At 39.8% G+C, this 20,014-nt stretch overlaps 1 protein-coding gene across 1 annotated transcript in view; it reads right to left on the reverse strand.

Annotated features, from left to right (window-relative positions):
* agps (alkylglycerone phosphate synthase) overlaps positions 1 to 18,662 on the reverse strand; it is a 27,652-nt gene extending 8,990 nt beyond the window's left edge. The window contains exons 1-15 of the mRNA XM_028591196.1: positions 18,399 to 18,662; positions 16,186 to 16,275; positions 14,845 to 14,935; positions 14,633 to 14,753; positions 14,374 to 14,448; positions 13,324 to 13,395; positions 12,518 to 12,597; positions 11,026 to 11,106; positions 9,737 to 9,862; positions 9,317 to 9,425; positions 4,277 to 4,404; positions 3,643 to 3,694; positions 2,050 to 2,126; positions 1,851 to 1,963; positions 1 to 66 (exon numbers count right to left, since the gene is read on the reverse strand). The exon at positions 1 to 66 is cut by the window's left edge and continues 4 nt beyond it. Coding sequence (XP_028446997.1) covers positions 1 to 66; positions 1,851 to 1,963; positions 2,050 to 2,126; positions 3,643 to 3,694; positions 4,277 to 4,404; positions 9,317 to 9,425; positions 9,737 to 9,862; positions 11,026 to 11,106; positions 12,518 to 12,597; positions 13,324 to 13,395; positions 14,374 to 14,448; positions 14,633 to 14,753; positions 14,845 to 14,935; positions 16,186 to 16,275; positions 18,399 to 18,574 — 1,457 coding nt within the window. The 5' untranslated portion in view covers positions 18,575 to 18,662. The remainder of the gene's footprint in view (positions 67 to 1,850; positions 1,964 to 2,049; positions 2,127 to 3,642; positions 3,695 to 4,276; positions 4,405 to 9,316; positions 9,426 to 9,736; positions 9,863 to 11,025; positions 11,107 to 12,517; positions 12,598 to 13,323; positions 13,396 to 14,373; positions 14,449 to 14,632; positions 14,754 to 14,844; positions 14,936 to 16,185; positions 16,276 to 18,398) is intronic.
* Between the last annotated feature and the right edge of the window lie 1,352 nt (positions 18,663 to 20,014).

Consider the following 20,014-nt stretch of genomic DNA (forward strand, 5'->3'; position numbering starts at 1 on the left):
AGGTAAGCGATGACGAAGGTCAACATGTAGCCCCTCTGCCCATTGTCCTCTCCAGCTGCCAGCCCCCTGGAAGCAGATAACAGGGTTAATATTTAACAGCTCTTTTCTTTTAGCTTTGTTGGTCAGACCGCTGCCCTCACAACAGCTGCCTGGGAGCCTGTCAATCCAACAATTTACAGATCAATGAAGCTATGCTCTGTGCATCGCCACAGGTCAGCCACACATCCATCACCTGCAGTGGGTAATCACATTTTCATCTACCACCCAAACTAATCAGGCAAAGCTCATTAGAAAATCACTACATTGATTTTCACCCTTCTTCCTGTTTCCCCAACACCACAAGAAAATATTCCTCACAGAACCGCACCAATCCATCACTGGCACTTGATCTGATGGGTGAGCAAGATTTTATTTTTTAAATAATGCAATAAAACAGAGGATGCTGCATGTAACTGACAAGTTTCTTATGATTTAATTGCTGGCAGTTACCAGGGCAGTGCTCCAAATACCTGCAAGTCTGGGCACTGAGCCAAAGAATAACACCCACAGTAATATATAATCGATAAACTTTACCCAGGAAAAAAAGAAATCACCCAGTAAGGAGCACTGAGGATCCCTGGTTTGTCCCCTGTTTAAAGGTGTGTTGTAATGAGCTGCTGGTTTCTGACTAGTTGGTATTACATTAATCTTCTTTCTTATTTTAAGAAGGATTTTTGTTGGTAGGTTTTCCCCTTAAAAAAAAAAAAAAAAAAAAGTGAGCAACAACTAAATTTCTATTTATATGTATACATACGGCTCACTGTTTTGCATTTTACTGACTTTCATGTACAAATGAACAGATCTGGTTTAAACAGTCCTCGATCAGTCAACTGGATTTTTCTGTCTCCGTGTATCTAAAAAGCGGTTGTGTTTCTTGCAGCGAGAGGGTGCTGACCATATCATTTACAGTAAAGTCCAGTTGTGATAAAAGCAGATCAGAAAATGTTCTGGTAATAAGAAATAAAGAGAAAATAATAATAATAATAATAATAATAATAATAATAGAGGAAAATGCAAACTAGCTGCCAATTAAGTATAAGAGTCCCTTTAAATAAGTTAAATAAAACTTTTAAAGTTTTTTTTTTTCAATATTAAAAACAATAATAAATAATAGATGTCATTCACATAAGTAAACTCCACTATTAGATAACTACCAATGACTGATTCCTATTAAGCATAGAAAACATTTTTTATTTTTTTTATTTTCAAACAGTGCACACTCCACTGAAACAATGTGTTGAAATATCTAACTTCAGAGCCATCTCAGAATTACCCATAACTAATAACCAATTGAATGGCACAAAGCTATATTTACGTTAGGATGAACTCATCTATGAAACTATTGTTGGGGGTTTAAAACAGGCACAGGATACAGAGAGCATCACTGCAACAGCACTGATTTCCACCAAAGTCCTCATAGATCCGTTTCATGATCAATCACAGCAGCCAAGCACTCCCAGGCTGCGTCCTCTCGCCCTGCGCTGTCCTGAGGGGAGCTGTGCCCTGCTATCACCACCCACACCACACCTACTTTAACATAAAAGCTGGCCTGACAGGAGGACATCCACAGGTGATCCATCAATCTGCACAAAGACAAACTACCGAGGAGAAGACCAAGTCTGAAGTGTGTAACTGTGCTTCTCCATCCTTTTCACTGCTACTACATAATGGCTGGTTAAATAAAGTGACAATAGGGCTTCAGGCATCATGTTCAAAGTCTCACCAAATGGTGCTTTGTCATTTCAGTGCTTTACACGGTCTGCAACTGATCTTTATAACTGTTTTGTTTTAAGACGGAGAGAAATACTTACCCAAATTTTGCAGCAATGTCATAAACTTGCTTCTCATGCTGCAGGACCTTCTCACGGTCTCCCTCAAACAGTAAGGTGGCCACACACAAGCGGTCGGGGTCAAACCCTTTGAACTGGTGATTAAAAAAGCCAATTCATTTTTCATGAAAAACACTCGGGGCAGGCACCTGGTAATGTTCATTCAAATTTTTTTTTTTACCTTGGTGATGTAAAATTTCTTCAACCCGTCCAGAAAGGATGTGAAAATTGAGGATACTTGAGGCTTCAGGGCATGACCTGTGAAAATATGAGATAAGAGTCTGCTCCATCTATTTACAAAGAAGTGGGCCGACAATTTTTTTCACACATTAGTCATTCTCTGCTTCTGCTTACATCCTTCAGCGTTCTGAGAGGGCAAGCAAGTCAGATTTATTTGGGGTTTCAAACAAAAGGAGGAAAAATAAATGGTAACATTTGAATAACTTTACAACTGGCCAGTGGCTGCCAGCGACAGCGACTATAAATCAGAAGCTTTCCGAAGGGAAGTGGGGTTGACACAGCGATATCCGTCTTCCTCAGCCACACTTTTTGATTTATTTCTGATCGGACGCACAAAAGCGCCTGTGGACAAGTGAAAATGAGGGGCTGGGGCCAATGGGATGGTTATCAATCACTGCGGGGAAGTCACGGGTGATGTCGCAGAGACTTAACAGTTCATTTATTTCCCCCCATGTTGAAGTCTCTTCATCACTTAGTGTCCTAATTGTTTCAATTCCAAAATTTGATTGCAGGTCTGCAGGTCTCTTCCAGCCGTCATACTCGTTAATTAAATACTCAACATCCAGAGAGAGAAAATTATACCTACACTGTGCATCATTTTACTTTTAACTCTTCCCCTCTGTGGTTTGGTTGTTTGTTTTTGCATATCAACACGCTGTTGCTACTTACTACAACATTCTCATTTTTCATTTTGTGTATTAAGACAGGCAGCGCTAAATTGTACTTGTAGTCCCAATCTGAAAAAGACCTGTGAATACATCAACCCTCTTTACTCAACAGCCAACATGATTAAAAGTGAGGACAAGCCACTAATAAGCCCAAGAGTATCATAGAGCCATGAGTTTTAGTTATTAGTGAAAAACCTGGCCGCTTCATCTTCCCTGCTTAATGCTAAGAAGTGCCTACTCTGTGAAAAGTGGAAATATAGGGGAGATAATGAGATCCCTAGAGACTGGAGAACTTTACAGAGATATCTGACAATGCCAGATGCATTCCATTACTAGACCTTAAGAAACAACATCATAAAACTTCAACGTTCCAACAACTGCTTAATTTTGGTAAGGGTCATTTTTCATCTTGTTTCAATTCTTTTCCTGTGTGTGTGCAGCTATTCTGCGGCAGAAATAATAATCAATTTAACAATGCAGTGCTGTAGAAGGTAAAATCATTGCATGCTGTAACATTGCCATTCATTTTTCTTCTCTCAGAGGTATACAGCACATCAATGAAACAGCAACCCCAAAACTGCCAAAAAACATACAGTATAAGAGACAAATTTCAACTCCAAATAAATATGATAACTATCATGCTGCTGGTTTGAAGTATGCCGTGTGCTTCATGTTGCAAAGCTCTCTGATCAAAGCCAAAGGTTACATTGAGGCCTAAAAGGAAGAAACTCTTCCTCAAAATGAAAACCAGGTCAAATAAAAAGTCCTACTTGCACCGCGAAGGCTTACCAAAAAGAGGAAAAACTTGATAGCAGCAGAAATATGTAATGCTTTCAGTCTAGACTATTGTGAATGACAAAACTTACCAAATTTAAATTGTTCATTATCCATGAGCCGTATAGATGCAGGTGCACACCTCTGAAAAATACAAGTTGGTCTATATTAGTTTGTTTGATTCACAGGGAAAAATTATCTGTCAAAGTAAAACTTCTAAATTATATTAATGATAATAAACATTCCAACTGCTACTGTTGGAGCTTTGACTTTAAAGCTTTTAGTCTCTTGCTTGATGTCAATGTACAATGTATAGATTTCAAGTAATTTCCTGTAGCTTGATTGATCGGACAAAAAAAAAGTTCCAATTGGCACCGTAGTTTTGATTGGCTTTGGCATAGTCAGCCTGTGGTGCTTTAGTCGTAGAAGAACACACAAAAAAGCAACATAAAGGTCCGATTAAAGGTTTTACTCTGCAACAGCTGCAGAAAGTGTTGGACTACCTTAGCTTGAACATTTTAACAAGGAAGTTGTGAAGTTTTGCTGCTTTTTGTTGGCATGTCAGTTTTAAACAAGTGAAGATGTGAAGTGAAGACCTGAGAGTGCTTATTGCAGTTTGGGCAAACTTGCAACACACTCAAAACGTTTCTGGCCTTAGCATCATGTTGAGACAGGGAGAGAAAGCAATGACAAAGCGCAACGTGTTTAAAGACAGATCCACGTTACCTGTTTGGCAACCTCTCGGAGACAGGCAACTCCCTGCTCAAAATTAGGGAATACCACTGAGCCGTATTTCTGATACTCCGGCATGGGACGAATCTTCATTGTTACCTCAGTAACCACACCCAGGGTTCCTGTGGAAAAATCACAGTGAGAGATTTTAAGTAGAGCAAAAAGAAGTAAATCAGTTCCCACAATTTATATGACCTAACACCTTTTAGAGCGGAACTTAAGACAATTTTACAGGGCTCTGGTACACGTCCCAAGGGTCCTTTGGGTGACCTTAGTCTCACATTTCACCTAGTAGGTCTGGTTTTCTACCACACACTGGGGGACAACTAAGATTTATCAACTTAAGACTGCAAGGAAATAAAGCAGGGCCCTATCAAAGGCAGCGAGGCCAACAGCAGCAACACATATACAGGTACGCCAAAACCTCTGGCTGACCCTATGATCCTGAAAACTGTCAACCATTAGCTGCTGCTGAAGGAGTTACATTGCATGTTTAACTACAATTACCGCCTCGCGGTTGTATGCCTCCACCAACCAGTTAAGTTGAAGATCACATCCATGTCTGTCCAAACTCATATAATACTGTATATGTAGTGAAGACTTTGAATGAATATAATAAAAGGTATTAAGTGTATTTTTGGCAGAACATGGATGCGTCACACAAATCTTCAACCCGGCAGCACAGAAGATCTATATAAAGACGACAGTTTCGAGGTGGGCCCCAAGATTAGTGTCACCAGTTCAGTATCCGACCAAATGTGAAATACGGTCACAATCTCCCCTTTGATCCTGAGTTATGGTGTTGAATAAAGGCCTGAGAAGTGTTTTTGCTAGGGCTGTCAATCGATTAAAAAAAAATTAACTAATTAATTGCACAATTTGCTGTAATTAATCGCAATTAATCGCTTTTTTAAATTGAGACTGAAGCTTATTGGATATTTAAATGCTAAATCACTTAACTTTGCAAATATGAAGAAAAAACCAAACAAGAAAAGGTTCTGCTAAGTTCAGAATGTTTAATATCTTTCAGAACAACAGCAGCAACAATTTGGCTTATTTAGTCCTGCTGAAGGCTGCTGGAAACGGCTAGAAACTGTCTGACTTGAGAGCAGATTTTTGTCACCGTCCCCGGCTGCTGTCGCCTGCTCTCGTCTACTTTACAGGCGAGGAGCAGTTCATCTCCAACGAGCCTATGTTCAGTCGGCGGCAGGGCAGTCGGGACTCACCCGGAAATGGCCAGCGGAATGAGGTGACTAGTCTCAAAATCTGACGAAAATCTTCTAAACTGACCTTTGTTGAGCTGAAATGAAGACAGATTCAGCAACTGCACGGCCTATTTCTCGCTTAAAATGTTTTCAGAAACATGTTTCAGTGAACTACTTTAGTACAATATGAGATCGTATTCTGAACGGCCGCCATGACAGTCTGGCTTTGGATTTCCGGAGAAAACAAACCCATGTGACGCATTCGTCCAATCAGCTGCCGGTTTTCATTACTTGGGCAACAATACAGAGTAGCGCCGCCTGCTGTTATGTAGACGACACGTTTCTCAGCCGCCACATGAAGTAAACAAACACAGCTGCGTTAATTTCGTTAATTTTTTTTAACGAGTTAAATATTAAAAAATTAACGCAAAAATTAACGCGTTAATTTTGACAGCCCTAGTTTTTGCACAACATTGTGATGTCACAGTTAATTTGACCTTTGGGGTATAAAACGTCATCGCTTCATGATTTTATCCTATTAGACGTGTGTGTAATTTTGTCATAATTAGCGTATGGAATTCTTGAGTTCCCCCCCACCATTCCTGAGATATGGCATTCATGACAATGGGACGGACAACCCGAAAACATAATGCTTATGGCCACGGCAATCGTCGGCATGTAAAAACTACGGTCTACTCTATCTTACACAGCAAATATGTCAGAAATATTACATATTGTACCTTTAAATTTTTTTTTTATTTGGGTTTTGGGCTGTTGGTCAAACAAAATCCAACACACTGGGTTCTCGTATGTTGTAATGGGCATTTATAAACATTTTCTGACATTTAGTCGATTCAACAATTATTCAGAAAAATAAATCAACAATTAAAATAAATGTATGTTTTATTGTACAGAATTGTGAATTTTATCTGTGTGAACCAAACCTTTCCCATCCATCCTCCCTCCAGCGTAAATGTTCAGTGTTACAGACGATGTTCACTTAGAGATGCATCTCCCTTGAACATAGCCGGCTCCATTAGGAGGCTTCCTTAGCCCGTTATGGCTGTTAATGAGCCCTCTAACGTGACACTACATGCCACACGCTGCTCCCTAGTGGCCCAGTGGAAAACATGTGACTCCATTAGGCTTTAGCCAAGGAAAGGCTCCTCCTTCCTGACAGTGCGCAGGAGGAGCCACTGAGGGGAGGAGTGAGCGAGGAGGAGTCCGACAAGCAGAGGGAGGGAGGGAGGGGGGGGAGAGAGAGAGAGAGAGAGAGAGAGAGAGAGAGAGAGAGAGAGAGCGCTTGGGAGGAGCCAGAGTGGGAAGGGAATAAAGGAGGGTGAGTGAGTGAGGAGTAAATGGAAGTAATAAGAACAGCAAGGTCAGGTAAACACTCTCTGAGGGGACCTAGGCAATGCAATGAAATATTGGGAGTGCAGTTTAAGCCATTTTTTACTGTGACTGTCTTTATTAAACCAACCTCATCTTACAGGATAAGTATTTGGGGAGTGGGACTATTCGCGGTTAAGAGCCCCTCTGCTTCCAGCATCAAATATTTCTAAGAAAAAAAAACCCACATTATTGACCACTGTGAAGCCACCACTTTAGAATCAAAGAATATACTCTGTACATTGAATTAGCACTGGTTGGCTTCACACACCTACATTACATCCTCCACGGTTGAAAGGAGTTTTTAAAAGAGAAAAGGGATTACAATTGATTATTCCAATCATTATTTAACATGAGAGAATAAATACTTTGTATTCAGGCTACGTCAAGGTCAGAGAGATAGAGACAACGGTTGTTGTGCGGTGAATGAGAAGATCCGAGGTTTCACAGTAATTTCTGATCAAAATGAATGTGTTCCACTTAACATGCAGAGCCTAGTTGAGGATTTTAGTGTGGTGCTTTGTTGTGTGTAGTGTGGCCTACTGTCAGACTGCAGGATGTGGTTTCTGAGGTGAGGAGATAGATAACTTTGACGAGAATGTGCGGTGGTGTGACCTCTTAGTTCCAGCGTTAGGCCTCCCAGAAGTACATGTACTCCCAGAGACGTGTGGTCCTCTCCCATCTCTGTTATGCCACCAAAACCCAGCAGCAAGCTCACCTCCAGATGTTTCACACTGCTGTACATACTCTTATGTGCTTGCATTATGAATCATTATTATGGCTTTTATTATAAGCCTTCATTTATGAACTGGGACTTATACATATTCAACTTGTGACTAGTTAGACACCAACACTGCTGGTACATATGCTACTAAAATTATGTTTTACAAAGCTTATACACGTATTCTGATATCAGACTGATCCAGATATTTAGGTTGAATCAATCTGCTGTTATGAAAGTTGTTGTCAAAACTATTTAATGATTTTATTGAGTGAACAGCAGATCTGGTCAAATATTAAGGAATTATACCAGCAAAATTTCAAAATTAGGTGAGTAAGCGCAATATTTTTATTTATATTCAGCGTAATTTACAATGATTTACTTTAAGTGACCCAATGTCTTTTTAAGAATGAAATGTTCAAAATGATTGTATCTTATTTTGGGAACAACAAACGTCTTTGATGTGGCTTTTACAAGGGAAAATTATTTGATTTGTTAACAACCTGCCACACTATGACATTTCTGACCTCTCACACTACAACTTTACATGTTTTGAACGCTATCATACGATGTTTCAATTATTTTACTTACTTTAACACCTTTGTAAGTATGTGAGAAAGTCCCCTATTTAGTGGAGTAATTGCATAGGCTCTCCCTCTTACTATACAGTGTATACAACACATTCTGAGTTCTACTTGAGACGGCCATAAATCTGAGGTCAGGGGAAGTTATATAGGATGATGAGGGTGCGCAAGCATGATCACATCACCCCCATCCTGAATTCTCTTCACTGCCTCCTTGTCCCACTCAAAATAGAATATAAGGTCTCCCTCCTCACACACCAGTGCATTCACAGACCTACAGGAACTCCTCGCCCCCCAGACCTCCTCACACACCCTCCGGTCTGCAACCTCAAACACCCTCCAAGCCCCCAGAACCAAGCTCTGCAGCATGGGCGATAGGGCCTTTTCGTCTGCTGCTCCGAGGCTTTTTTATAGGTTTTCCTTTTTAACTATTTATTGACCTTGATCTTTTTTAATTTATATTATTATATGCTCTCTAGCACTTTGAGACTGCTTTAAATGTAAAGTGTACAAATAAAATGTATTATTATTAGGTTTACTGAAAAACCAAAAAAGCAGTTGAAGAGCATCAATCACGTGTTAATCATATCGACTGGCATTAATACTTTCATAATGTTGAAATATTGTTAATTGTAGTCATTTGTGACTATATTTTCAACACATTTGATGTTGATCTCATATACAGGTGTGCTGTTGGTATTAAAATCACTTCTAATGAGTACATATGGAGATTTCTGCAGTGATCCGAGCCCTGTCAGGGAGCAGATTGCTGAGCTTTGTAGGGCAAATATAAAGTTTGCATCCACAGCTGTTTAACATAGCGATGCCAAGAGTCTCTGAACCTCCTCATTATGTAGTGGGAACCTGGCATATGGCAGTATTCTCTGTGGGCATTCACAAGGACAGGGCACTGCAGATGGGGAGGGGAGGACACTTGCTGGTTCCTATCTAACACCCCTCCAGATCACGTTTCCACCTAGGATGGTTAATGTGTAAGAAGACCAGAGCATGAGAACTGTCCTGATGTTACAGTTTTATCACAAAGACTTGCAGACATGCACACAAACCCCACATTAACAAACACACACACACACAAACACACACGTACTGCAATCACATGAGAAAAGTAGCCAACCTTCTGAGCCCATGATGAAGTGGTGAATGTCTGGCCCCGTGGACATGCGCGGGCACTGACAGCCCTTTTCAATCACTCCTTGTGGGGTCACCATCTTTACGTGGACAACCTATTCAGTCACAAAACAGCAACACAACAAACACTTTTTGGAAATAAAAAATATGCATACGGTACTTTTGTTTCACAAATGTTGACAAAAAAAATTATAATTTGGATGTCGCCATGCATGCCACATGTGTGAATGCATTTCATAACGGATACTGTGATCACTGCATTTTAGAGGTGAGGTTAAAGTCCACAAAACTTCTGCTAATAATTTCCTTTCTAATGACTGTGCAGTAACAGCTGTGTGCTGACTGCCAACGCCATCCTGAGGAACAAACATAAGTAGGAAGGTAAAGGGGAGGGCGGGCGACTCACCAGGTCCTCAATGTTGCCATAGATGTTCTTCTTCATGCCTGATGCTCTGGTTGCTACCCAGCCCCCCAGGGAGCTGAATTCCATGGAGTCTGGCTCATGCCCAGTACAGTAGCCGCTCTCATTAAGCTGAAAGAAAAAAAAAATTGCAAATTTTAATTGCAATTGAAAGGGAGAGCATTTTGTTTTGGAAAACAATGACGTTGTAAACCCACAGGAATGTTTTAATAACAAGCAAAAGCATAAGCAAGCAAAGAGAAAAAAATATAATTGCAGCTCTGCTGCTGAATTTCACTGCTCTCGCTTTACTGCACTGCTAAAACTCAGGTTTTATGACATCATACATTTTTCCAACAGCCTAAAATAAACCAAGTGGAAAGAGCAAGAAAAGACCAAAAAAGAGAGATCAGGGCATTATCTGCACGCACGCACGCACGCATGCACGCATGCACGCACGCACGCACGCACGCAGCCCAACCCCTAACAGATTGCATCTTTAGACAGAAAATTTAAAAATAATAATAATAATAATAATAATAAGGACCATAAAGTACAACAACAACCTCCACCAGAAGCACAAGACGGGGGTTAAGTCAGGCCTTGTTTTATCACAGCACTCCCCTGGAAGGCAGTTTATAATACAGACCCATCTGCTCCATCAAAAAGGCACAGTCTAAATGCAGAGGTGGAGTCTGCTTTAGATGCAGCTCACACATTCCTCTACATCAAATGCCCGCTTGTTCTCCATTTTTCTGAATTAGCTTGATGGTGCCATCTGCTCATGACCGCTGCGTCACTCTGTAATCTCTCCCCTTCAACACTCTGCTCCTGTCTCATACTTATTCCTAAATGCTGTTCGATCTACTGAGCAAAGAGTACGAAGGTGACTGAGCATTGGCAACCTGCATGTGAATTAGGGGTGGGAATCCCCAGAGGCCCCACGATTCAATATTATATACTTATGTCACAATACGATATTATTGCGAGTTTTAAACATATCGCGATATTCTGCGATATATTGCAATTTATTACCTTTTTTCCAACTTCAAATTATGTCCCCTAAGCAAAACTTTGTCAACATCTGTTTTGTCTTAAAAAAAAAAAAAAAAAAAAAAAAAAAAAGTCTCTGCTTTGTTTATCTCACTTACATTTTCCATCCAGTGGACTGAAAAAGTCCACTGTCCCCGCCCACCCCCAATGTGAATGGTTACACAGATTGATTGTTGGCACAACATGTTACAGCAATGTAAGCTCTTTCAGTGGATGAATATGTATGGATGAGCAGTACTTGCCAATCTTTCTAATTCCTGACCGACGATGCCAGCTTCCACATGGGCGGTTAAATTTTTCTCGTCAATCCACAGAATGCGGTTCTGTGAATAAAAAACAAGCAACATTACTGAGGAGGTCATCAAACATTCTGTATTAATGCTTTATGCCAACAGTATATATAAATACTCACATACTTAAACACGGTTTGTTTTATTTGTATAAATGAAGACACAACATTCATTGGTGTAGGTTACAGGAACTTAATAAAAAAAGGTTGTGTATTACCATGTCTGTCATATGAACAATAAAACTGCCTACATCTGTTATGTTGACTTGAAATATCTTAGGCTCGGACATAAACACTGCCCTCAACAGCAGTCCATGGAGACAGTCTCTTGACAATCTGCCAGCAATACTTTTTTTAAGTTCTGCACCAGCATGTCCTTTTAGTCCGACGGTCACATTTCTGAGAATAAATGAGTGCAGAGGGGCTGCAGGATGGAGATAGTTTCCTCAAGGTTAAACTCAATTTAACATCTAATTCCAAATATAAGCCTCTTATTTGGGCCGCTGGGCACATGGCCTACCCTTACCTGCAGGAGGTCATTTCACACCTGTCATCAATTATTCTCCAGAGGTAATAAACTTTATGTTCCAACCACGCTGCTCCTTTCATGTGCTTCCATTGGAGCCACCTCACCTCTGGCCCCTGACACAGAACACTGGTCACTGGTGTCTGTGGCACCAAACTCAATGACTTCAGCAACCATACAGCTTATATATCACCTCTATGTGAGCCCTGATCAAAGGGCTGTACAGTACTGGTGACAATATGCACCATTTTGTATCATATCCAATGAAACATCATCATGTTCATGGTATTCCATTAAAAGTAATGGCAAGTGCCCAAGTAACACATTTATCATCTTAAAAACAAAAATAAAGTTGTGTGTATACCAGCTGAGATCATTTGCATTGTTTTTTTTAACCAGGGCAGCAGTTTTCAGATTACATTATGTGTTTACATAATTCAAAAAGGGTTCTCCAATGTTTTCTCAGTTAGCCTTTTAAAATGATATCAGATTAGTAAACAGAATGTGCCTTTGGAACATTGGAAGAATGGTTGCTAATAATGGGCAATGTAGATATTGCATTAAAGATCAGCCACCCACTCAGATCAGCTGGTATTCTCTCTATAATGGAGTGGAATGGAAATTTGTAATTGACCCCAAACTTTTGACTGGTAGTGTGTGTGTGTGTGTGTGTGTGTGTGTGATTAAAAATTTTTTAGCTGATTAAAATAAAATATGTAAAGAATGAAACAAATTAGAAACACTCTTTTAATGTAAGCCAGTAGGTCGCTCAGACACAGTCTTAGAAACTTGACATTTTTTAGTTCCGATGAAAGTATTTATTCAGCTATATCAGACTGCATTTGATTTGATTTTAGTTTTTCTTGACATTAATGCAGATCAACTCTTCTGACACTTAACGACACAGCTGTTTACGTACCATCTGTGAGGTATCCAGAGAGACAATGCAGCGAGTTTCCTCTGGGGGGCACTCTAGGGCACTAGAGACGCTAGTCCCTCCTGAGAGAGAAAAGCAACAGTTAGGTGCGTCGTTACAGCAGAGAAGCCTTCAGAGAAGACCATGCGATTATACTGGACACTTTCCTGGTTTCATGTTTTTAACACAAACACACACTCGTGAATCTAGGGCTTGGTATCAAACAATGAACACAAAAATGTTAAGGGAAAAGAAAAAAAGTGTCTATATTTCTCAATGAAAGGTATAAAAAAAAATAACTGTTTTCGTATGAGAGGCAAACTCAGGTATCATATTGACACTAGTATGGAAAATTCAAAAGTCATACCCAGCTCTTCATGAGACTTTTTATAATTTCAGAAAGCAATGTGGACGTGGTGCTGCAATGTGTTTAAATGTTTGCTGTGACATATGCAAAATACAGTTATAAAAAAAAAGAAGCAACGTTTGCACAGTGCAAATAACTTCTTCAGGACTTCATTCTTCAAAAAACAACCAGAGGCTTCAGGATACAATTGCATAAATGTGTGACTGACTTCTGTTACCATTATCATTCTCATGAACCTGTTGATAAAACACTGTAATACTGTATAATAATTATTTCAGCCATTGTAAAATAGTTAACAGTTGTGAGTGACAGGAGACATGGGAGGTATTAGAGGCCCCCAGGTTGGAAGTGAACTACATTAAATTTAAATACACATTTAGTGGCCTGTGCATACAGTATGTGACAGCTAATTATGCTAAGACCCTTAAATTTCACGACTCACCTCCATATGGTATCAAACAAACATTATGTTTGCATGCCAGTTCCACAATTTTCACTACATCATTGTGGCAATCTGCAAAGACACAGAATATCATTTTAGAAATTAGTGGCCATCATAAAGAAAATGTTTCCATTTACCATCCTCTATTGCATTCATAAATGAAGCATTTACATAATAGCCAGAGTAGACACATTGTAAATAAAATATAATGTAGCACATAACACAATGTGCATACAGGGGAGACAGTAAATTAATGTAGGGACGTTTTGATTTGTCTGATAGTTGTGACTTGCCTGGGGCTTTCCTTAGGCGGAGTCAGACTGCAATGAAGCTACGCTCTCTGGGGTGGGATGTGCTGGATCAATACAAACATGCTTTAGCCAATCATGGAGCTCACATCCATTCACACTGGAGTGGTGAGCGAGTGGGAAAAGTAGCAATACCCACCTACGTGGATGTGCTTGACTGGCCTAAAGTGGTTTTAGAGGCAGTGAGAAATGTCTGCATTCTACTGCATTCTGCCATCCAATTAAACACACAGCTTCTGCCTACGGATTAGTTCAACAAACTAAACCTCCACTTAAAATACACACAGTTGACTTGGGGGGACTACTGAGAAATGCAAATTACAGGTCAAATGTATTTGTGGGTTTGGTAAAAATTCTAATTTAGTGCTGGTGAGGATGAAACGAGGCCTTCAGTTTCTTGGTGATTTTCTGCCTATTTGGGAGGGTGCTAATCAAGTTTCCACCATCAGTCAACACTCATTTGAATGATAAAATAGTGCAAGCTATAACAACCGAAAACAAATCTTGGAATCCTAATTGATGAGTGTACTGTGCAGGGCCAGACTGTGGAGTATCGGGTGTCAACCGTCCTCCCCCTGACACTTCTTATTAAGCCTTCACTCATACATATTAATATTCCTGCCTCTGCAGAGATTGACCATTTAAATCACCTAAGAAAGTAGGGGGGATCAGCAATACTACGTGGGAGGAGAAAAAAAACGACCGATATAAAACACAGAAATTAAACAGCTTCTGAACTCACTTGGCCATACCACTATATCTGGAACACGACCAACTTTACCCTCTCGCAGAGCAAAGACCTCGTGTAAGCAATGGCCTGAAAGAAGTACAGGAATGAGACGAGAAGTCCGCAAAGATATTAATATGGTCATCACAAATAAAAACACTGTTGCTAAATTCAAAATCATCAAATATATTATAAGCTGATTCTGGTTTACAAACATTAAAAGTGTGTGATTTAATTAGGGAGATGTCCAACGTCTCCTCCCAGCATGCCTTACCGTGGCCGCGAAACACCCGGTCCTCTGCATCATGAGAGAAGGGAATACCTGTGGATTTCAGTTCGTCCACGAAGGCCTCGTTAAGAGTGGGAGGCTGTACAGCACTGCTAGTCAAAATGGGCTGAAAAACAAGCCATTGGGATTTTTGTAACTGTGACAAAGTGCTCTTTTTCATTGAAGACACCACAAATAAATATGAATTATAAACTCACCATTGCTGGAGATTTATGTTGCATACTGGCTCCAAACGTGCCTTCAAACCAATTTTGCAGAGCAGGGATGATCATACCACTTAGTCTATACCTGGATTGTGTAAAAAAAGACATTGTATGAAATACCAATAAAAAAAATAAAAAAAAATAAAAACATATCAACTACACCTCATGTGTTAGTGATTTCCAATATTGGAAGTCAAAGCCCTCAATTGAAAACATCCAAATGTTCAACTGGGCTTATTCATTGAAAAACCAGGCCTGTGTCTAATAAGAATAGAGTGTGAGGTTTGAGTCCAATGAGGTTATTAGGCAAGCAGAGCGGCAGTGCTGTCCGTGTGATCGCCCTTGCCATCCATTGCATAATTGAGCTGCTGGCACAGCCTGGGCCAGCCCATCAGGGGACTGTGGTGTGCCTTTGTCTGAGACACCATGAAACACACTCTATAATGAAAAAGCCTCTGTCACAGTAAGCGCGGAGGAGGAGAATACCGTCTTTGACATTCATTCAGTAGCGCCCCAGCCTCAGATACTGTGTGCTGCCCAGGTAGCTTTATAGTCAAAAAGGCACAGAGCAGTTTGTGGCAACGGCTTGCACAGGAGGAAACCATTTGCTGTGCAACATCCTGTTCAGCTAGGCTCATTACTCAAATACATCCTCATACACATTGTTCCAGTTCTCTGTGTTTACAATCGGACTAGCAGAGCTGTCTCTTTAAAAGTCGTGTCACGATTACAATCACAAGGCTCATCTATACCTTTGCTATTGCAATGGGAGACACAGATAAAAGGTGCAGTTGTAAACTGAAGCCATATTCAGTAAGATTGAGGACAACTGGCTTTGTTTACCTCTGACATTTAAGCTAAATCTTTTTTTCTTCAACAGTGACTACAATGACTGTGTTAACCCCCAATTCCCAAGAGACATCAATAATTACTGACATAATATTTCCATTTTTTAACAGATTCGGAAAGTGCTTTCTGTAAATGAGCAACAGAGTTTGGGAGAGCTGACAATCACAACCAATGACCTTCTCAAATGACAATGAACAGTTCAAATGCCAACCACTAGGTGGCAGTAGCACCACATTGCTGTGAGCATAAGAAGGGGACATCGACTGATTTCAAAAGCACACAGTGTGGGCTGTGAAAATGATCAATGCAGAACTCCACCTCTGGCCTCAAGTTACCCAAATCTTTTAATGAAGGTAGACACAATGGCTATACTAAAACGAGATTAGAGGCTATGAATGAGACCTAGTAGTGATTGATTTCTCTGAATCTTGAACAAATAAGCATACAAATGAAATGTAAGACTTGTGATGTGATATTAGACAGTACCTTTTACCGGTAAATTCTGCTTGACCTTTCTTATTAAAGAGGAATCTTGTATCACTGTATCCCCAACCGTTCCATTTCAAAATCTCCTGCCTGTGGAAAAACAAATATTGGCAGAGGTTAAGCTTACAATCCTTACACCTTAGACTGATGTGAAGACATGACATGAAATACCATCAGAGGAAGTTAAAAAACAAGTGTGAAGGTGGCTTGGTATATTCTGAATTATCCACTGTAGTCTCTCTAGGCTGACACTAGCTTGGCATGGGCAATTTCACCAAGAAGAAGACGAATAGGGAAAGTCCTTGCTGATAATTTGATACTTCATGCAGAATTTTACTCAGGGAAAATGTCAAAGTCTCCTTATTTTATTTAGTCATTTACAGTCTTACATATAACCTTTACATATACTTTAATAGCACACAAGCACTCTTTGTTGTTGAATCACTAACCATATTGGTTTAGAGCCATAGCTGTGAAAACAAATGGCTGCTCCCATGCGATTACTGTTAAGTGATATCCCATTATAATCACTAGCTTCACAACCAGAGATGATGCATTGTCTATTCTGCAATTATGTGCAGAGCTTGTGTGCTATACTTACACTCTGCAAAGAGACAGCTCACCACTCACAGAGCAACCATAACTCATGGGTCAATTGGGATTGTATGCTAACACAGTGGAGTAAAAGCCATAATTGAGATTAATACCTGCCAAAATGGGGTTTCCTATAAATTAAGAGTGAGAGTAGAAATGAGAGTGACACACTTTAATCAATCCTCGCCACCGTTGATATTTGTTAAAATTGCTGAATACAATGAACAAAAATGTATCAATAAATGTGTGGCAAGGTCAGTTAAATGTGGATATGCACAACTACACCGAACGAATACTGGAATCCCTCTTGGTATAATGTAATCGATTCCACAGCACTTAAAATGACAGCCACGAAAATGACCAATATGAATCAAAACCTAAAACTGTTTTAACAAAAAATGAACATTTTAACCTTCATGACGGTAGAATTTATTGTAGGGCTGTTGTATTCAGCTGCATTAGTTTTAACTAGATGCACATCAGGATTTCTATACTATTATGATGATATTTACTGGACAAACCCACTGACTGATGACCTATTTTGTCCTTCACTATCAAACTTCCTACAGACACTAAAAGCCCAGGACTCAAGCTCAGCATAACAATTGGCGTAACAGACAGGGCTGCAAGACATAATATTCTATCATATCATCACAGTGTCATATTGACCAGAACAGACCATGCTGAATTTCACAAGGCCAAATGCTCACACTTTTTAGTGCTGTATTTACCCTTAGCTACAGCAGTTATCTCAGGCCGACACTAGATGTCAGCACAGTATGATGGTGTTTCCTCAAAAGGAACTGAGCTGCCAATAGGTTGAAGGTTGAAAGTCAGACCACCACTTGTACTGGCCAATCAGATCAACAGGCGAGACAGATAAGTTTTTGTCTCTTTTGTCTGTTTTTTAAAATTGATGTTTTTTTCCTGAGGTGTCCCATATCTTGAGATTGAGTTAAGGTAAATCTAAAACTTATAAGAACCGTATCTCAATGATTCCCCTACCAACATGTTTACATGATAATGAAACAAATAGTACTTGTATTAGTTTAAATGAACCGCATAACTCATGAACAGTTATTGAATGGCAAGGCCGGTGAATCCAACTGTACCTAACGAATATATGCTACGTAACGAGTGTACGTAACAGTAATGGCTGTCGCCAATTCGATTCAACGATTTTGCTATCTGAAGCATCAGAAAGTTCCAGATTAGCCATAACACTTCTCTTAGGCTTTTACTACTTCACCGACACTGAAAAACTGCCATATAACAGAATTAAATGATCTATTACAAGCCACAGAAAAGGCTTTATCTGACCAACATTAAGAAAGTCGACCACATCAATGTTAAACTCCTGAGAGTAAACCTAGCCGCACCCACTCGTGGCGAATAAATGTCTGTAGCCAAGTAACGTTAGCTAGCAGGCTAATTAAAAACAGCTTTAGCTATGGCTCCCTACGTTATAAATGCTTACAAGAGAGAAGGGAGTGAGTCTACAAGTGCATGTCACCGCATTGGTTCTTGTTTACATGTTTGTCCACTGATTGACTGACTTAATAATCCGCTAAAGACACAGAGGATGGACCCCTGTCCACCGCTCCATCACAGCCTTGTACCTTCTCCTCGGCATCGTCTTCCTCTCACTGGAGACATCTGTTTTGCTGCCCTGGGCTTTGCACTCCGCGGCTAGGATTGTCGAGTCACTGTCCACCGGTCCCTGTAAATGTCCGGCAATTATTCTCAGTCTTTGCTGTGCAATTCTTTGCCTGTCGGAGCTGCTGTTGGACGCCATGCTGCTTCCGTGTTTGTGAAGGTAGGGAGAGCGGATCCATGAGCGGCTGTCAGAGGTCAGCACAGGAAAAGTGCGCTGCGTTCACAGCCCGTCTGAAATATCATTGCCAGTCCATATGAAGGACCCGAACAGTGGTAAATAGGCCTACCTCCCAACTGGGGAAAAATGGGACTCTCTCTCTTGCCACGTTTCGCAGTCGGAGAGAGAGCATATGGAACACTAAAAACATAATTGTAAGATAATAATGTAATTTAATAAATCATATTCTATTCTAAATCTTTTTGACGGCTGTTGTATGTTAAATGGGTATTAGGCATCGGTTCAGATTGGGGATGAAACGATTAGTCAATTGATCAATAGAAGATTGACAGAAAATTAATCAATTACGATTTTCATTAACAAATAATTCTTTAAGTCATTTTACCATCAGACATGCCAAACATTTGCTTGTCATAGCTTCTCAAATGTGAGAATCTGCTGCTTTTCTTTCATGATAGCCTACATGTTTGGGATGTGGACTGCAGACAAAACAAGCATTGGGATATGACACATGTGGACCTATGGCGATAATCATGCTGTATGTATTTATTCTCGCTCTCTTTGTTTCTTTTAAACAAGATAATTAAAGTAGTAGCCTAGGCTACGGTATATAGTTCCACAGCTGACATGTCCTCTTCATTCTGCACCTGAATGCACCATTTTACGTCTTTCCCAGCATGCCTTGCAATATACGACTGGTTGCATTATGCTCCCTTGACTGTTAAGAGACTGGAATACAGTCACTATACATAGTTGGTAAGAGATAACAAAAATAAATCAGCCCTTCTAGTATTACTACTTTAAATATTCAAGAGGACAAGAAGTCGTGCAAAAAAAATTCGATTTTGCTAGTTAATAAATCTACAGTAGCCTATGTTAAAGTGAACAGAAGGTTACATAATGCCTTTATCAACAGTTTAAGTCAACCGTAATGAGTTTGCTTAATTAGACGAAATTAACACCAACTTGGCTTATTGGCTCAGAATAATGTAGGAAAGTGAAACAGGGGACCAAAATGTAAACATGAGATGATACAGCTATAGGCTAGTTTTAGACTAATCATTCTAACTGCATTCTCTCCCACATTTAAAAAACAATCATCTTTGTCTATTTGCACTTATTAAACCCGCATTATCATACTGTCAAAAGTCCTCAAGTGTAATTTGTGATGTGGTTTTGTAACCTGAAACAATGTGACTTCACTCTTTATTTTCACTCACTCACCTGTACTGTTTCCATATGGCACACAATGATTTAACACAAAGTTAGAGTAGCCTACATAATTGACTAACAACAGTATTGCTTCTTTAGAATACAAATTAATGTTGGTAGAAACGTTTAAAAAAGACAGAGGCTGTGAAAAATGATTAAAACACAGAAAAAAACTTTATTTCAGAAAAA

This window comes from Perca flavescens, chromosome 11, assembly GCF_004354835.1.
Source record: "Perca flavescens isolate YP-PL-M2 chromosome 11, PFLA_1.0, whole genome shotgun sequence".
NCBI classification, from domain to species: domain Eukaryota; kingdom Metazoa; phylum Chordata; class Actinopteri; order Perciformes; family Percidae; genus Perca; species Perca flavescens.